This window comes from Pavona decussata, unplaced genomic scaffold (genome assembly GCF_977016875.1).
Source record: "Pavona decussata unplaced genomic scaffold, jaPavDecu1.1 SCAFFOLD_14, whole genome shotgun sequence".
NCBI lineage: Eukaryota > Metazoa > Cnidaria > Anthozoa > Scleractinia > Agariciidae > Pavona > Pavona decussata.
The window spans coordinates 278,578-295,000 of NW_028145437.1; the positions used below are offsets into that span (position 1 = coordinate 278,578).

The window sequence follows — 16,423 nt, forward strand, 5'->3', positions numbered from 1 at the left end:
ACTAAAATAATTTTTTTACGTACTATACGATAATCTGTTTAGTAGCTACTCATTGAGGAGTCTTGAACCAGGTACAGGTATGTATAAGATAACCTCGCTTCAATCTCCAAACATTTATTTCTGTTTTCGAAACCATGACATTTTTACCAGATCCCGACATCTTGCTTCTTGAAAGAAGAAGAAGAAGAAAGAAATGGACAATTGAGAGATCCCGCAATTTTCAAAGTCCTCAAGCAACTAGAAAAAACAAACAAACAATAAACCGTTAGGTGAAGTGAAATCTCAACACATACAGGGAAATACGGTATAACCATTATTAATAAAAGTCGTTGACTTCTAGCAAACCTCGTCCCAGATCCGAATGTAACTTAGAAAGGATGGTTTTCGTGGAGAGACGAAAACTGAATAGCCAGTTCTCAGCAAAAAAACAAGCAACAGCGAACCTACCTATATATAGTGACCGACGGAACGCGATAATACTAACGTATTCCCTCTTAATCAGTTCTGAGACAAGTTTGACTTATTCTTCAGTAAACTAACGTCTTCTAAATCTCCGCGTTTGCAGTCAAATTGTGTAGAGAATGTAAAAGACTGTGTGGCATGTTCCTTAGAGTAGTTCCTGAGCCGTGGCAATCTCTTTACCTGTACTTCTGTAGCAGGAGTAGTAAAATTTCAAGTATCTTCTGTTTCCACCACACGGAGCCTCAAAGAACACGTTCCAGGGTTTTATAACACACCAAGACTTTCCCTCGCACCAGTCTCTCACCACGTTCAAGGCATTAACAGCGGAGCACGTGTTGTCGTGCATGATTCCACACGCATGCTCACCACTGATGTAACCGTAGTGTGCCCAATGAATCCGGATCCGTCTGAACAGATGACAAGATAACATTACTCCCATGCGTTTTTCGCACAACAACCTTTTTCTTCCTGTTACAACAAAGAGACAAATTGACTTGTCAAAAGTTTATGAGCATCTCTCGCTTAGTCACGGAGCATAACCTCTCCCCAAATCCCTGTCACACATTGCTATCACCACTGGAGGTGTCCGTCCTGAAGTTTACGTATCATAATAACAACTCTAAAATAGATGTTAAGATATTTAACGTACCAGAAGGACACGGGTTTGTATTGCATGTTCTGTTGTCCACGTCCCGTCCAACACACGGCTTTCCATTATTTTGTGGGGAGGGGTGGATGCACTTTCGCGACCTGAACTGGTTTCCACCACCGCAACTCTTACCACAACTGCTCCAGCTGTTCCAAGAGTTCCAGCCACCATTTACTGAATAAATATTAAGGGTATAGTGTAAATTATTAACATGTCAAGACTTTAAAATACATTATTGGCAAGCATAAGTAACATCACGCATAAATTAAAATCGGCATAAACAACAACCACACATTACAAGCATAGATTCATTTCAAACATGTATCAAGCAAGCATGAATTAACTTCAAGCATAAATTATTTGAAATAGTTATAAATCAGGGCGAACGCAAATAAGCGTCAAGCATATGTAAAGGTCAAAGTAATTATACTGTTGGCAGGCTGTAAACAAAACATTATCGACCTTCATCATCGACGAAGTTTAAACGACATGCAAAAAAAGAAAGGGGAAAATGTCCTTTCCGATTGCATGCGAAGGAAATCGCGTCGCAATAAGCATGTAACTACCTGGACAAGGTTTGACGTTGCAACTCCTCGTTACCATGGATTCACCAGAACAGTTCTTGCCACCGTGCTGAGGTGGGGGGTTGTTACAGCTGCGCACTTGTCTCTGGACACCACCTTTACAAGTCACTGAGCATGCGCTCCAGGTCGTCCAACAATTCCATTGACCATTAACTGCATAGGTAAAGAGAATTGAAAAGTGTTCAGATTTGCCTGAGTCCTTATTGTCTAAACAGTTCAACCTGTGATAACTGATGCTGATGAATGAGGCGAAAGGCCTGACGAGTGATAAAATAGACGGTATTCAAATTTTTTCTGGCACCGGTTTCCATCACTTTTCAGCCCTTAAACTCTGATGGATCAATTACTACAACTCTTTATTAATTAATACAATAACAACGGTATAAAAGAAATGCCTAATTATTATTTAACAAGTGGACTTGGTGTTTTTTCTACAAGGCCGTCAACGGTTTCAGTTAATCGACATCGAGAGAGGCATCCTACCAGTCGCCAGGTAGAGTAACAAGATCATCCCATAATCAAGACATCACTACTCTTGTCCCAAAGAAATGTAAGACTCTAACATTTCCACGTTCATTCTTGACTCATTCATGCAGGGTTTGGAACGCTCTGCCATCTTCCATCAGGGACAGTTTCCTTCCACTGAAAGCCTTCAGAGACAAAGTCTATGGATACTATATAAATTCCCTAATCTCGTTCCCCGATCTCAGTCGTCGGTTCGGGAATGTCGAAATGTGAGCCTGACCGTGGGAGATCTGGGTACGAGATTATAAATTCCCTTTAGAATCTAAACGAGCCTGATAATCCTCGCACATGGAAATTTATATCCGTTAAGTGCAACATGGTTCGCATCCTCTATATGTCTATATTTTTTGTATCTTAATGGGTCCAGCTGTTGTGACCTCCCTGCCTACGCGCCAGTTTCCTTTGCCTGTAGGCGAAACCAAAGAAACTAAAGACAGTTGTTATCTTTACTTTACAGGTTACTATAGCAATAATAATAATAATAATAATAATAATAATAATAATAATAGCACTAAATTCAGCTTTAAGTGATTTTTACCCAACAACGAGCCTGGGGACCCCCAATTTTTATCATCGAAATTAAAATTATGTCAAGACGTAACTTTTTTGGAAACCGTTGAGAACCACCTTAACACAACCGACGGCCATAAACAGTTGGTCCTTAATGCGACGGGATTTATATATTTCTTTATGTCGTCTTATGAAAGATTGCTACCGTCTTAACGAGCTAGCCGGATTGATAGCCTGTGAGAGCAGAAGTCTTTTCAGGCTTTTGTTTCACCTGCCACTGAAACGAAAGCCCTCCCATGCAGGCTGCTAGATCAATGGAGTTTTTAAATGAGAACATTTTCTTTCGGGCCGAAAAAACCTGCCCTTAAAACGTCGGAACAGAGATTCTAGTCAATTATTTGGCTATATAAGCGAGATCCGTTATTGTGTCACGAAAAAAAAATAGGTGAATGAAAATTTAAAATTTCGAAAAAAAGTAGCGAGCACAAGGAAGGGCCTTACTTTTCCTTCCTCGGTTTCGGCTTCGCCGAATGCTTTCCCACCCGTTTTGACATTTTTCTCGTCCCCATGATCTGCCCCTGGCTTCCCAAAGATGAGTCGTCAGTAGAATATCAGTTCACATCAGCCACTCAGGTCTGGCCAGGACTAGCACCTTCTTTACTTTTTTTGTTTTGTTTTTTTACGCCCTCGTATTAAAACTGAAAAATCCCGGAACTCTTACTTAAGACTAATGAAGTATCATATCACACTTCTCAATTGCATGATTACCTGGACAAGGTCTGGTATTGCAGCTCCTTGTTACCATGGCTACATCAGAACAGTTCTTCCCACCGTGCTGAGGTGAGGGGTTGTTACAGCTGCGCACTTTTCTCTGGACAGCACCGTTACAACTCACTGAGCATGCGCCCCATGTCGTCCAAGAACTCCAATGGCCATCAACTGAAGGAGCATGTGTTATGCTAAGTCATTGAAGGACTAAAGCTTTCGCACCTACTGGCAATTAGGTAAGTAAGGGATACTTTTAGGCAACGAGGAGATAAGTGTTTTGTTTGTTGTTGTTGTTGTTGTTGCTGTTGTTGTTTTTACCGAGGGCGCGACCTGATGGGAATAAATCACATATCCACGAGGGTGTATAAAAATAAACGCGAAAGTGATAACTGCAAAGGACCGCGAACGATAATCTGCTAGTTGACGTAGGATCTACAAGAGGGCTAATCAGCCAAAAATAAACTGTAACACAAACTGCAAGGCTGATACTACGTGAAAAAGTTGACTTTGCGAGACAACAACCCGAAAAAAAACCGACAAAACAGGGCTGCAACCGTGGACAGCTGTTTCGTTCTTATTGGAAATCGTCAGCACGGTGTAGCAGTTCTATATGAAACCAGCAACAGAGCCAGCTCAAATAAAATGCAACAAAACCCATGCCCTATCAAGTTTCGTACTTTGAACCTGCCCGCTCCACGAATCACGCGCTGCCACATCACGTTCCTCAGGGAGAAAGCAGGCAAAGCATCGAATTCCTGTCTCGCAAAGTATAAAAATAACCCGCTTATTTTTACATAGGTGTGGTTTAAACTATGGCGAAGAACAAATGATAACATGATTTTCTTTGCTGTTTTGACACGCCGACCTAAACACACATTTTTCTGGGTCTACTAAATTATAATACAAATGTGGGCCACACACACTTAACAATAGAAAAAAAGTTCGGAAAATACGCACTGGGGTTTCCACATTGTAAAATAGTATAGTCCGGAAGATTAGCGACAAAAAATAGCGGAATTGTTCAAATTAGTGATACAAGTGTGAAATTTTCGGAATAAGTTCCTTTTATCTTGTAGATTAACATTCCGTTGAGACTTTATCTGGATCCTAATCATAAGCATGTCTTTTAAGATGTGTTCAAGCGGCGGTCAGCGGCTCAGTAAAGCGGGCTCATAAAAAGCAATATCTTTACCAAAAAACTAATGAAAATACGCCCAAAATGCCTAAATATAAACTTAAGAATTAGACTTTGCTCAATTAACTTCAAACAGTCTTTTTTAGCCCGTTTAAAATGATAAATTATAAAAATCGTTTGAAAGGCGGCAAGGAACGCCTGACGGATTTTGTTGGTGTGAGCAAGGAACGCCTGACTGATTTTGCACGTACAAACAGGCTGTTTTAAGGTGGAATATGGATCGCACGAGGTTTTCTATTAACTGGGATTTGTGTGTTTTGTGCCAGCTTGAAAATACAACTGAAAAGCTTGTTTCTCCAGTGTATGATAAAAGAAAAGATCGTGGATCTGGATACAAAAGTTTGGCCGAAAATCTTCCAAAGTTTAAAGAAGCTGGCGAATATCCAATTCAAGTGCCTTTGTCTCTTCTCGACGATGGGAGAGGAATTGAAGAAAACCTTAGAGTTAACAAAGATTCTTGGCACAAGACATGCTTTAATAAATGCAGCAGTGCGAAGCTGACCAGAGCTCAGAAAAGGAAGCATGCTGAGGCCAAGGAATCGGACGAGGAGACTTCGGAACAACCAAGTCCGGTCAAAACTAGACGTACATCCTTTGGCCATGGGGAAACATCCAAGCCTTCGACAAAAGATGGCACAGAGCGATGTTTCTTTTGTGATGAATTGGGTAAGGAGCACATGATAATTAATTTTGGAAATCAACACATAATAGAAAAGCGGCAACTTGGATGGGTGAAATGTCTGAGAAGAGACGATTTGTAAATTTTTATTGATTGCAACAAGTCAATATTCGCTTCTTTTCTTTTAAAGACCGCAACATTGACCATAATCCGAGTTCACGCACAGCAAAGGACTCATTTCACGGAACCGCAATTTCTCTTACCGAGCACCCTACTAATGACTGACAGAAATCGAGTTCTTATAAATCCTGACCTTCCAAAACGGAAAACAGTGTGTAATGTACCCGAAGCATACCCTGCTATTCAGCCTTATGGGGAACGAGAATCAAAGAAAGATTATTTTGTTCCAGCAGGATGTAATACTAACAAACCACAGTCAGATGACGTCACTGAAAATATGAAAAGCGAATACCAGTGGCTCACCAAGGTCGAGGAACTGCTGGAGAAGGAAAAGATAGAGGAGAGAGAATATCTGTCGTGGTCTGCTCACTTTGCTTCTTTGCAAACCGCTCCTCTCTCACCTACTGCTATCACATCGCTTTTACCCCTATTTGAAGACAACGCACACAGTAAAGCAATGATCCAACATTCTATGAAATTAGTACAGGAGGCGGTCGCATACATTAATCCGGGACAGACGCCAGTCATTGGGATGGACCAACCTATTTACGCTCTCCCAAAACAGATCCAGTGGGAAAGGGCAGAAACGTACGGGGAGAGCAGCTATGTAGTGATGATGAGTGGGCTTCGCATTGAGAAGGCCTCACTGAAGATGGTCGGACATTGGTTAACCAACAGTGGGTGGGACAGCGCATTGGTCCAGGCAGACATCACATCCCGTGGAAGGGCAGATGCTATACTTAAGGCGGTGCACATGACCAGATCTCGCTATGCACATCAAGTGAGTGCATGCGCACTTTACATCTTACAGCGAAGGGCTTACATGGCTAGTATCGAGACCATCAGGGAACCAGATGATTTTAATACCTGGACTGATGCAGAAGCAGTGTGCGGCACATCCCCATGTTCTTTTCTGGTCAACAGCACTTGAATTGGAACTGTTACTTCTCGAGTTCGTCAGGTCTAGAGAAGGCAACTTTTCCATGTACGTAGAGATTCTTGCACAGCTTGTTCCGTGGATGTTTGCTCTCAATCAAATACATTATGCGAGATGGCTACCCATCCACATCAGAGATTTGGTCAACTTGAAGGAGAGGCACCCATCAGTATTCGCCGAGTTCGAACAAGGAAAGTTCGTTGTTCAGAAATCTCAGCACCTATTTTCCAAGATTGCTCTAGACCACAACCACGAGCGGGAGAACGAGATGAGTAAAGGGGATGGTGGGGCAGTTGGACTAACAGAAAGTTCTGCAGCCCTTCGGTGCTGGATGGTAGCAGGACCAGAAATAGCAAGAGCAGTGAATGAATTCGAAAGTGCATGTGAAGTACGGAAACCTGCTAACACGTGTCACCACGAACAAGTATCATCTGTTCAGAAAGCCTTTGCCAAAGACGTTCAAAACCTGATTGAAGTAATTGACGAGATGGGAAACCCTTTCAGAGAAGAAAGTACCGATCTCCTAATACTGGACACTAAAGAAATCGTTTCTAAATCTGTCGTGGAAGCTGTTTCAGCATGCAGCCAAGTCAATGTATGACACGTATGTTGAGGAGCGACTTACTAAGCGGTCCAAAGCAATCACTGACACAATACGACTTTGCAACTTACCTTTGTTTGGTACACAAGAGAAACGACCATCAAGTAAGACCAGTAATGTACTTGCCAATCTCAAGAGTGACTGTCGCCTCTTTTCTAGGCTGTATATTGCTTGCCAAGCAAGGTAGGGAAATCTCGAGGAATTCTTCAAACACGAAAACAGTTCAAGTCCACCTGCACTTTCTTTTAATGGCAAGATGCGAACAGGACAAAAATCGGAGCTTATCGCATGCGTGGAAGTTAACACAACATTGGAGCGTCCTTCGGTTGGTGTTGTTGTTCTAGATGGTGCGGCTATTGTAAATATGCCGTCGCGTGGTAAGTGCAAAACCTTTAAGGAGTATGCAGAAACTGTTTTTATCCCTTACGTCATCAGTTACCGTGCACAGAATGTAAAGAGAATCGATTTGGTGTGGGATCGCTACCTGGAGAACAGTCTCAAGCGAGGCACTCGAGAGGCCAGAGGCACAGGAGCTCGCACACGTGTGTGCGACAATGCAGCGATTCCTTTAAACTGGAAGTCGTTTTTGAGGCTCGATGACAACAAGAAGGAGTTATTCCAGTATCTCGCAGCAAGCGTTCAATCTCTCGAAGCAAGTGATGTAGTGGTATTAAGCACGGCGGATGTGGATGTAATCAGTTCCACCACAATAGACAAGACGGGCCTGGCACCTTGTAATCTCGAGGAAGCAGATACTCGTATATTCATTCATGTAAAGCATGCCGCTGAGAATGGTATGAAGAAGATTCTGGTACTAACCGTTGATACAGACATGGTTGTATTGGCGATCGCACTTGAGGGCAAGTTGGAATTAGATGAGCTGTGGGTTGCCTTTGGCGTCGGTAAGCACATGCGCTACCTGCCAATCCACAAGATAGCCAGTTCTCTTACCGAACAGCAATGCAAGGGGCTACCGTTCTTTCATGCCCTTACCGGATGTGATACGGTATCATTTTTTTTCTGGAAAGGGTAAGAAGACCGCATTTCAAGCATGGAAGTGCTATCCCGAGGCGACCGAAGTTTTTCGCACTTTATCATCGCCACAGTCAATGCTTTCTCAAGGCACCAGAAGCATAGAGAGTATTCCGCCAATCCAAGCGGCCCTGGCGCAACATGTAAGGAGAGCAGCATTTCAAGCTGGTCATGTCTGGGGTCGTTCACTTGACTCCATCCAGGAACTTCCCACTGCATCTGATTGGGGCTGGCTTAAATCTTCAGACAGATGGGTACCGCACTGGACATCACTCCCTGAAGCCTCCAAAGCATGCAGTGAACTGATCAGATGCAGCTGCAAGCAGGCATGCCGGGGACTTTGTAAATGTACAAGGGCAAACCTTCCCTGTACAGCACTGTGTACATTTAATGGCAGTTGCTATCAAGAGTAAACCAAACTTTAAGAGAAACACACTTTTTTTCTTAAAAAACCGAATAGAACAGTAGCTTAGACTGAGGTGAAAAAAAAATTACCTTCAAATATCATAGGGCAATATAGCGTAAATGGCTCGTTTATTTCTTTAATGAACAGGCAAAATTTAAGTGAGACAGCGTGACGGTGTGTTTTCAAAAAAGATTGTAGACACTTTGAGGCGAATGTGCCGTAAGCGAGATTGCGATCAAAATATTACCTACAAAAAGTAACAGTGTATTTTAATGGCTCTTCAGTTATTGTTTTATCACGGGTTAGGTGCCCTGTTGTTTTATAAATACGACTTTGCAGACTCAAAATACGTGTAATTGGTTGTAGTTACATGCGAAATTATGGGGAAAAGTTTTAAAATAAAAAAACTACAGGAAAACATAGCTTGGATGGCTCTTTTTTTAGAAAAAAATCATCTCCCTTTGAATTGGGTGTCCTGTGGTGCCTTATAGGAAACATATGAGAACTTATTAACCGTAAATAACAAGTGAATAAGTTAAGTTCATAAGTGGATCCTTATCGCTTATTATTTCCTACCTAAAAAGGATTAAATATGCGAAATTTGGTACTTGTATCACGTATTTGAACAATGTTACGCTTATCTTCCGGACTAGTACAATAAACATGATGTTTTCTTTTTCTTTTTTAAAACGCCGACCTAAAAAACCAATATCGTGCCAACAAGCTTGACAATACATTAAAGATTCCGAAAGTAAGCACTGAGATTTTGAAATTGTCGAATAGTACGAATTAATCTCGTACCCCGATCTCAGTAGTCGGTTCGGGAATGTCGAAATGTGAGCGTGGGAGATCTGGGAACGAGATGAAGTACGAATAGTACTTACAACCATTTAGTACAAAGCTGGCAGAAGTGAATAAGTCTGAGGGAAAACCTTTTCTTGTATAAATTAGTTTTGTTTGATCAGCTTATAAACGTAAACGAAAAGAAAAGGATCTCAAGCGTCAAGCTAGCTTCAGAACTTTAAGTACTATAAGTATATAATTAGACAGCATTTTTGTTGAAATTGATTTTGGATTTCTAGGTATAGCCAACTCTCTTAACCGAAAATGTGATTTATGACAAACCTGGACATAACTTTAAACTGCATTCCTTGGTTTCCACGGTTACACCGTCACAGGGGTTTCCACCGTTTGCAGGTGCTGGATCTGTACAGTTACGCATGCGCATTTGAGATCCTCGACCACAAGTCTGTGAACAGGTCAACCACTCAGACCAGGGAGACCAGTTCCCATCCACTGGAGAATACAAATAAGAACCATATAACCAATTTAAAAAATCATAACAAATTGATGGGCCACGATTCAGCCACAATTACAAGTGCTGCTGTAATATTTTCCTAAAACAAACCTGGGCATAGCTTTATATTACACATCTTGGTTTCCTTTGCCACGCCATTGCAAGGTGTCCCACTATTGGCAGGTGCTGGATTTGTACAGTTACGTGTGCGCTTTTGAAGTCCGTTACCACAGCTTTGTGAATAGGGACCCCAATCAGACCAGGAAGTCCAGTTTCCGTCCACTGAAGAAAGTGAACAAACAGGGATCGTAATCAAGGATCTGATGACAGTGATGAAAGATCAAGAAATATGGAATGAAGTTGTTCGACGCATCCCGGAGGAGCCGAAGTATGATATTATGATGTCATTTTATAAAAACTGGAAGCTGTTCACTCTGGTGTGGATTATGTCACTTTTAGTCAAAGTGTGTCAAAATACGTTACGAGGCTCTACCGTCTTTCAAAGCATTGTTTTTTGTTGTTGTTGTTGTTGTTGTTGTTTTTCGAGAGGCAAGTGTACCTTTCTGAGACGGAAAGTAAAATCTCGTACTATTCATGAGTAGACGTTTCAAGTAAAGAGTCGAATACATTCATTACGAAGTGTGCCATGCTTTAAATCTAAGTAGCCTAATCGTTTTCGTCCCAGCCCGTGGCCTGAGACTGAGGAAATAGCATTATTCGTTGCACCTACCCGGCTTTAGTTTATAAACGAAGGTGGTGTAAAGTTTGCCGACGCCATAGCCGTCCACTCCAACCTTACAGTTGCGAGATTTACCAGATATGTCGTATGTCTGTGAGGCGTTAACTCCTGCGTGAGTAAATATTAATATAACTTATATTAAAATAAAAATAAATAATTGTCTCTTTTTGGTATTTCATTAAACAGATAGAATGACTCGGGCGGTCCTGTTGCATAAAATGATTAGATGTATTTCTACCCCTACCTCCTCCCCCTCCCCCCCCAAGATACAATACTGAGCCGACTATTCTCCACACGGTCACTCCAATATTTTGTCCTGTTTGTTTTCCCTATCCGTTTACTCATACGCCCTTTGGTAGAGAGAGGTGATGTGTGCTTTATTTTTACGGGCCAGATTCAAAGAGTCGTCCTAAGTTAAGATGTATTTTAAGTATTGTTTCTGAACAATAGTCTATTGTCATTGTAACAATATTCTATTGTCATTATAACAATAGTCTATTGTCATTGTAACAATAGACTATTGTTCGGAAACAATTCTTAGGATAAGAATAGTCTATTGTCATATAACAAGATTTAGGATACATCTTAGCTAAGGAGGGCTTCGGCCGCCGAAGACTTCGCTCCAGTCAACCAATCTTCCTAAAGAAAATTCCTCTTGCTCTACATGCTTTTATAAAAAGTTTAATTTCATTCCAGAGTCACTACGTGTTTTAGTCGAGACAATTGGTTCTTTCCAGAAATGGTTCCTTAAAACATTAGAGGTTATTGCAAGGGTATTTAAAGCGATGATTCGTTGCTTTTGAGCAGGTGGTCAAACTCTAAGCTCTTAACACATTAACACCGAAATCCGATATCGAGTAATTTCCATAAAACTTGAGAAATCATAAATCTTAAACTAACGCGCTAAGCATCTTTGACAAAATTTGATGCAGGTAGGCTAATAATTTAACACTTTTTATGCCTTCGATTTTCACATATTCCTCTGAAACTTTTTCCAGGGAACCGGTTGACAGGTATTTAAAGATAAATATAGGATTGTACGCTGTGTAGCTCAGTTACTCCCTCAGATCTCAGAAAAATAATCTTTTATCTTGTATCGAAGGTCTACAATATATAATTTGTTAGAATATTGAATTTTGTTGAAATCATTTGTCGTTAGATCATTAGATTTCTTGGATACATTGTCTTTGGCGCAGTGCTTTCCTCCTTGCAAGAATTGTGAACTCTTCTGCAAAATGTCTTTGACGATGGACAGGGTGGGTTCAGTATTAACATAGGAAAACACCGTCAGTTGGTACGTGTGTTTTCGTATGTTGACCTCCAAGAGAAAATAAACGGATCCTTATTATTTTCTCTTGAAACCTCTCAATATTTTGCTTGGATTTTGCGTCCATTTCTCCCTTACCTCCCCAGCATTCTTGGTGATACTGTATTCCAAAACACGTGAAGTTTCTCCTTTTTGCCTCTCCGCTACACGCCTGCGCCAGTGGTTTTAAGTTTGGCCAAAGTTCATTGACATCCAGACCAGTCGGGGTGTAGAAATGTTTAGGAAGAGCTGAATGGTCATGGTCGTAAAAACACCCCATTGCTTCCCATTCATCAACTGCATGAAATGGAGCAAATCACATGTCTGCTGTTAATCGACTGTGTCACGTGACGGAATAAAAACTGGGGAATGCTTAAGCCTGGTTTACACGTACAACACAAGCATAAGCAAAAGAAAAGAAACCTACGTTTAAACCGGTGCGATGCGAGCATAAGCGCCTTAATGCTTGTGCCTGTGCTATGCTTGCGTCGTCCCAGTTAGCACGTACGACGCAACGACGCAATCATAAGCGCAAGCACAAGGGAATGGAGCGATTTCCATTCTCATGTGCCTGTGCTTGCACGTGCTTGTGCTTGCGTCGTTGCGTCGTACGTGTAAACCGGGACGACGCAAACATACAGCACAAGCGCAAGGAAAGGAAACTGAAAAACAGTGGTAAGTTGTCAGCGTACATTCTAGTTACTCATGCGTTGCCATTTGCAAAATGGCGGCAGGAGCAACTGCCGATCGAGCGTCTCGAAGAGGCTGTAAGAAATTACTCGGTGTTGTATGAAAAAGGTTCCCCCGAATTCCAAGATAACAACAACAAAAGTTTAGCGTGGGAGGATGTAGCGGTCGCAGTTAGTGTGAGTAATAGTGAGTTCCCATGCGTCTCCTCCTCCTGTTCTCTTCCAGCTCTTCCAGCCAAGGGCATTATCAAGCAAGCCGGCCGGAAAGGGGTTTACTTATTTAATAACCCTCAGATTAATTTCTGTCATCATCAACATCATCACCATCATCTTTATTTGCCATGAAACGTAGCAGTAAACTTGAGATGTGGCGAGGAGGCAGGGGGCACCCAACGGATTGTTTCGGTTAATTATCTGTTCGGAAGGCCCTTAATACCCTACAATTTTCTAAAGGGAATTTTCACTTCGAACTTTCGTGATATGGAAAACTTTAGGCCTAGTGTTTTCGGATTGATAAAAATATCATTTCGAGGGCCGAAAAAAGGTCAGCTAAGATTTCGGAAAGGAAATAAGACCTAAGGTTTTCGGGAAATGGACAAAGATGCTCTAGTAATTTCGAAAAGACTCAAGTTGCCCTAGAATGACCGAACAGATAAAAATATTATAGCGTGGCCTGAAATGAACCTACAGAGCTTTAAAGGCTCTCCAGATAGCCTAAAATAGCGTTTCAAAGGGTCTGAGAGAAAACTGTCGTTGGGTGCCCCTGAGGAGGTCTCAACAACCATCGAGCTAAAATTCCGACACGCCCGTGCTCATTTTATCGTAGAAAAGACCGAGATACCTAGGGCTGGTCAGGGTATGATTGCCGGAAAATAAATGCAAGACGCTGACTAGTTAAGTCGATTTTATCATACTATAATTTGATTGATATCAAATCGAATGACTGTCATCTCTGTTATGGTCAGAGAAAAGCTCACATTTTGTTGGTTTAGAGAGTGTGATTAACATACAGACTCACGAATGATGTCATGAGCCGCAAATAGTTCTCGTGGTATTTCTTAGCAAATTAAGTTTGCAGATTGTTAGCCAATCACAAGCCTTGATATCCTTGCACTGGCCAATAGGTGTTCTCTATTGCGGAATGATCATGAATGGCGTAATAAAAACTAAATTTGCGTTTCTCAATCTCCGCGCAAATCAACACTATTTTTGAAGACATTTCTAATTTTGTGCGGGATGAGAAAGATAAAAAATGTATAAAACAATAGGTTCCATTTGGCAGTGAGTGTGTAGTACGCACAGATGAGGCCAGTATGAGGTTTGTTTTGTGTAATGTTGGTGTAGATACTGCTTTACTCACCTGAACCAGTGGAAGCACAAACCATTGCCGCAATTACACAGAACAACAATGACAGTCTCATCATCTCTGACGCCAGAAGGAACTGTTCTTTAAAAAGCATTTTATCAACGAGTTCGTAATAAAATAAATCATCCTTGCTTAATTCAACAAACGTATGGATCAGTATGGATAGGTGTGTACTGTTACCGTGTTTCCTTTTGCTCCATCGAAAGATTCCCTTTGTAAATTAGAATTGAACAGTATCTGATTAAGTATCTGTGTGTTTCGATTTCTATTTAGAATTGCAAAACAAAAAACTTTACAGTACTACGAGGAAGTTTGCCACTATGAAAAAGGGACACATCAAAGGTTAATAATGTTTTCCTTTTCTACAAAATGAAAGCCCTTAATGCCAAATGACACAATGAGGTTGAATTCTGAAATTATACTCATAACTTACGTCTTAAATCCTTTAATTTCTCCTTGTTTCCACCTCTCCAGTAATAATTAAATCTGCGAGCTGAAAAATATTCCTCCGGACAATGTTTTGAAAAAATAATAACAAGTTGTCTTATTTGTTAGGTAAGTTTCCTAGTCTTCAATTTTACTGTGCTTTATTCATCACCTTGGATGCCTGACTGACGTGTATCTGCAGTCTTAAATGAAACAGCAAACAAAGTGTCGCGAATTCTTTTAAAAAACCATGACCAGTTAATTATTACTGTTAGCTTTTGTCGATGTTTGTCATATCAAATTTTGCAAATTTAAATCTAAAGGAGAAAATAACAAACTTCCAGTTGATTTCATTGCTATCTTTTGTCATCCGTGAAAAACCACAGTCACCACAGAAAACTGAATCGGTTGCTTGGAGATCGCAATATTCTAATCGATTTTAAAACGAAATTTATCAGATTTTTCTTGTTAGAATTGCCTGTCAGAATCACTTTGGTTTCCAAATAACTGGTGTGGAGATATCTTTGTGTCTACGTAAATTGGTTATCAAAATAACCTGTTGTCAGACGACTTATTAACGTGAGAGGTGATATGATGAACACAATCAAAAGGTTCCACAACAATCGTCTGAATCCTAACCCCTCCCACCTCCCCTCTTAATGCCACCTAAATTATCTCTCTCTCTCGTGGGGCGGGGGGGCGGGGGGGCGGGGGAGGTTGCTATTACCACTGTATGTGGAATGAAGCAACTCCATGGCGGTTGCCGAGCATGAACAGCACTACGATATAATGGCCACCAATGAAGAAATATCTTGAGGTAAGCAATGTTAAGGCCGATTGCACAAGAGCAAGTTTCCCTTGACATATTTGCACCTGAGAAAGGTTTATTCGAACCTGTAATATTTAAATGGGCACTGTCATGACGATTTTGCTTTTTTTTGGTCAAAACAGCTCAAATATTAGCAAAGAGCCTGTTTTGTGAGATGAAATTGCTTTTACAACAACGGGAAGAAATTGTCAAGGTTTTTCTCCTAGGAAGAACAAAACTATAATCAATTTTTAGCGACTTCTCTAGATTCTCTAGAATACACAGGAAGCCTTGAAAAAATTGCTAAAATTGGCCAATTTTTTCAAGGTGCAATCCACTTCCATCCTAGCCATCCGCAGCCAAACCGAGAGAGGATGAGCTCATCCTCTCTTGGCCAAATATAATGAATAGTAGTTTCTGTGTTCTAGTAGGTTTATTGTTAACCATTATTTTAAGAATCCATTGTAGCGAATACTTTTTGGCTATTCATAGTGACACTAAAAATAGGTGACGCTGCCCCTTTAAGATGTTAAAATAATAGCACGCGTAACACTACCCCCACTAGTCGCAACATGTCTGAGCTACCTTTGGGTTTATTTTGAACATATCATAAAGCCGGTTAGCGTTGAAAGACGTTTGATTTTCCCGAATCTATCAGGCGGTTTGGTTCAATTTTCTTCTGTCTTTTTTTCGCAGGTTAAATACCAGTGCCAAAAGAGAAATCCGCAGTGATATGAAGGATAATAAAATGTCCAGGTAAGGGAAGTACTGTCTGTGGTCGTTGATAAAAATGCCCGCTGTATTAACCTTGAACTTTGAAGAAGGTACTAAGACTAAAAACAGAAAACATTTTTCCAGTCTGAACCATCCTCGGAGACCCAGGGGGGAGGCAGGAGTCAGGAGACAGTCAAAACGGGTAAGTCTACAAGAATGAGTTCGTTCTTGTAAAGGTACCCATTTCGACTTCTTCCTTACTCAACTATCTCACCCTAGGTGTCCGAGGATGAGTCTGAACCAGCGTCGAGGGTATTCCACGGGATTGTGTGTGTGTCCCCAGCTCTACTACTATATCAGACATTGCACCAAATTTCTTTACCAGTATTTAAGGCAAAACGACAGAAATGTTTTATTTGGCATTCGTTTACTTCGGGGTATTTGGCGGACTTGTGAAAGAGATCTCGCAGAACTGTGTCTTCGTTTTGGTGACAAGCTGATCCAGCAAAGACGACATCGCGTCATTCCTCTAGAACTCATTAACTCCAACAGAGACGGCATTCGGAAAGCTAGTGAAGCATTTCTTATTTCCAAGGGCAAGACTCTTGAA

General features: G+C 41.1%; 1 protein-coding gene across 3 annotated transcripts; it reads right to left on the minus strand.

The window, feature by feature from the left end:
* Positions 1 to 98: 98 nt before the first annotated feature.
* LOC146487559 (coadhesin-like) lies at positions 99 to 14,388 on the minus strand. 3 transcript variants are annotated; one of them, XM_085129803.1, is made up of 11 exons: positions 14,299 to 14,388; positions 13,860 to 13,941; positions 11,910 to 12,107; positions 10,496 to 10,612; positions 9,877 to 10,047; positions 9,594 to 9,764; positions 3,499 to 3,669; positions 1,678 to 1,848; positions 1,112 to 1,285; positions 643 to 930; positions 99 to 237 (listed from the first exon to the last, which is right to left on the minus strand). In XM_085129803.1, exons 2-11 carry the CDS (start codon positions 13,921 to 13,923, stop codon positions 230 to 232), a joined length of 1,533 nt encoding a protein of 510 aa, XP_084985929.1. In that variant the 5' UTR covers positions 13,924 to 13,941; positions 14,299 to 14,388; the 3' UTR covers positions 99 to 229. The 3 variants fall into 3 exon arrangements, with proteins under 3 accessions (XP_084985929.1, XP_084985936.1, XP_084985943.1); XM_085129810.1 differs by having other exon boundaries at positions 13,860 to 13,946; positions 14,299 to 14,350; XM_085129817.1 differs by lacking the exon at positions 99 to 237 and having other exon boundaries at positions 647 to 869.
* Between the last annotated feature and the right edge of the window lie 2,035 nt (positions 14,389 to 16,423).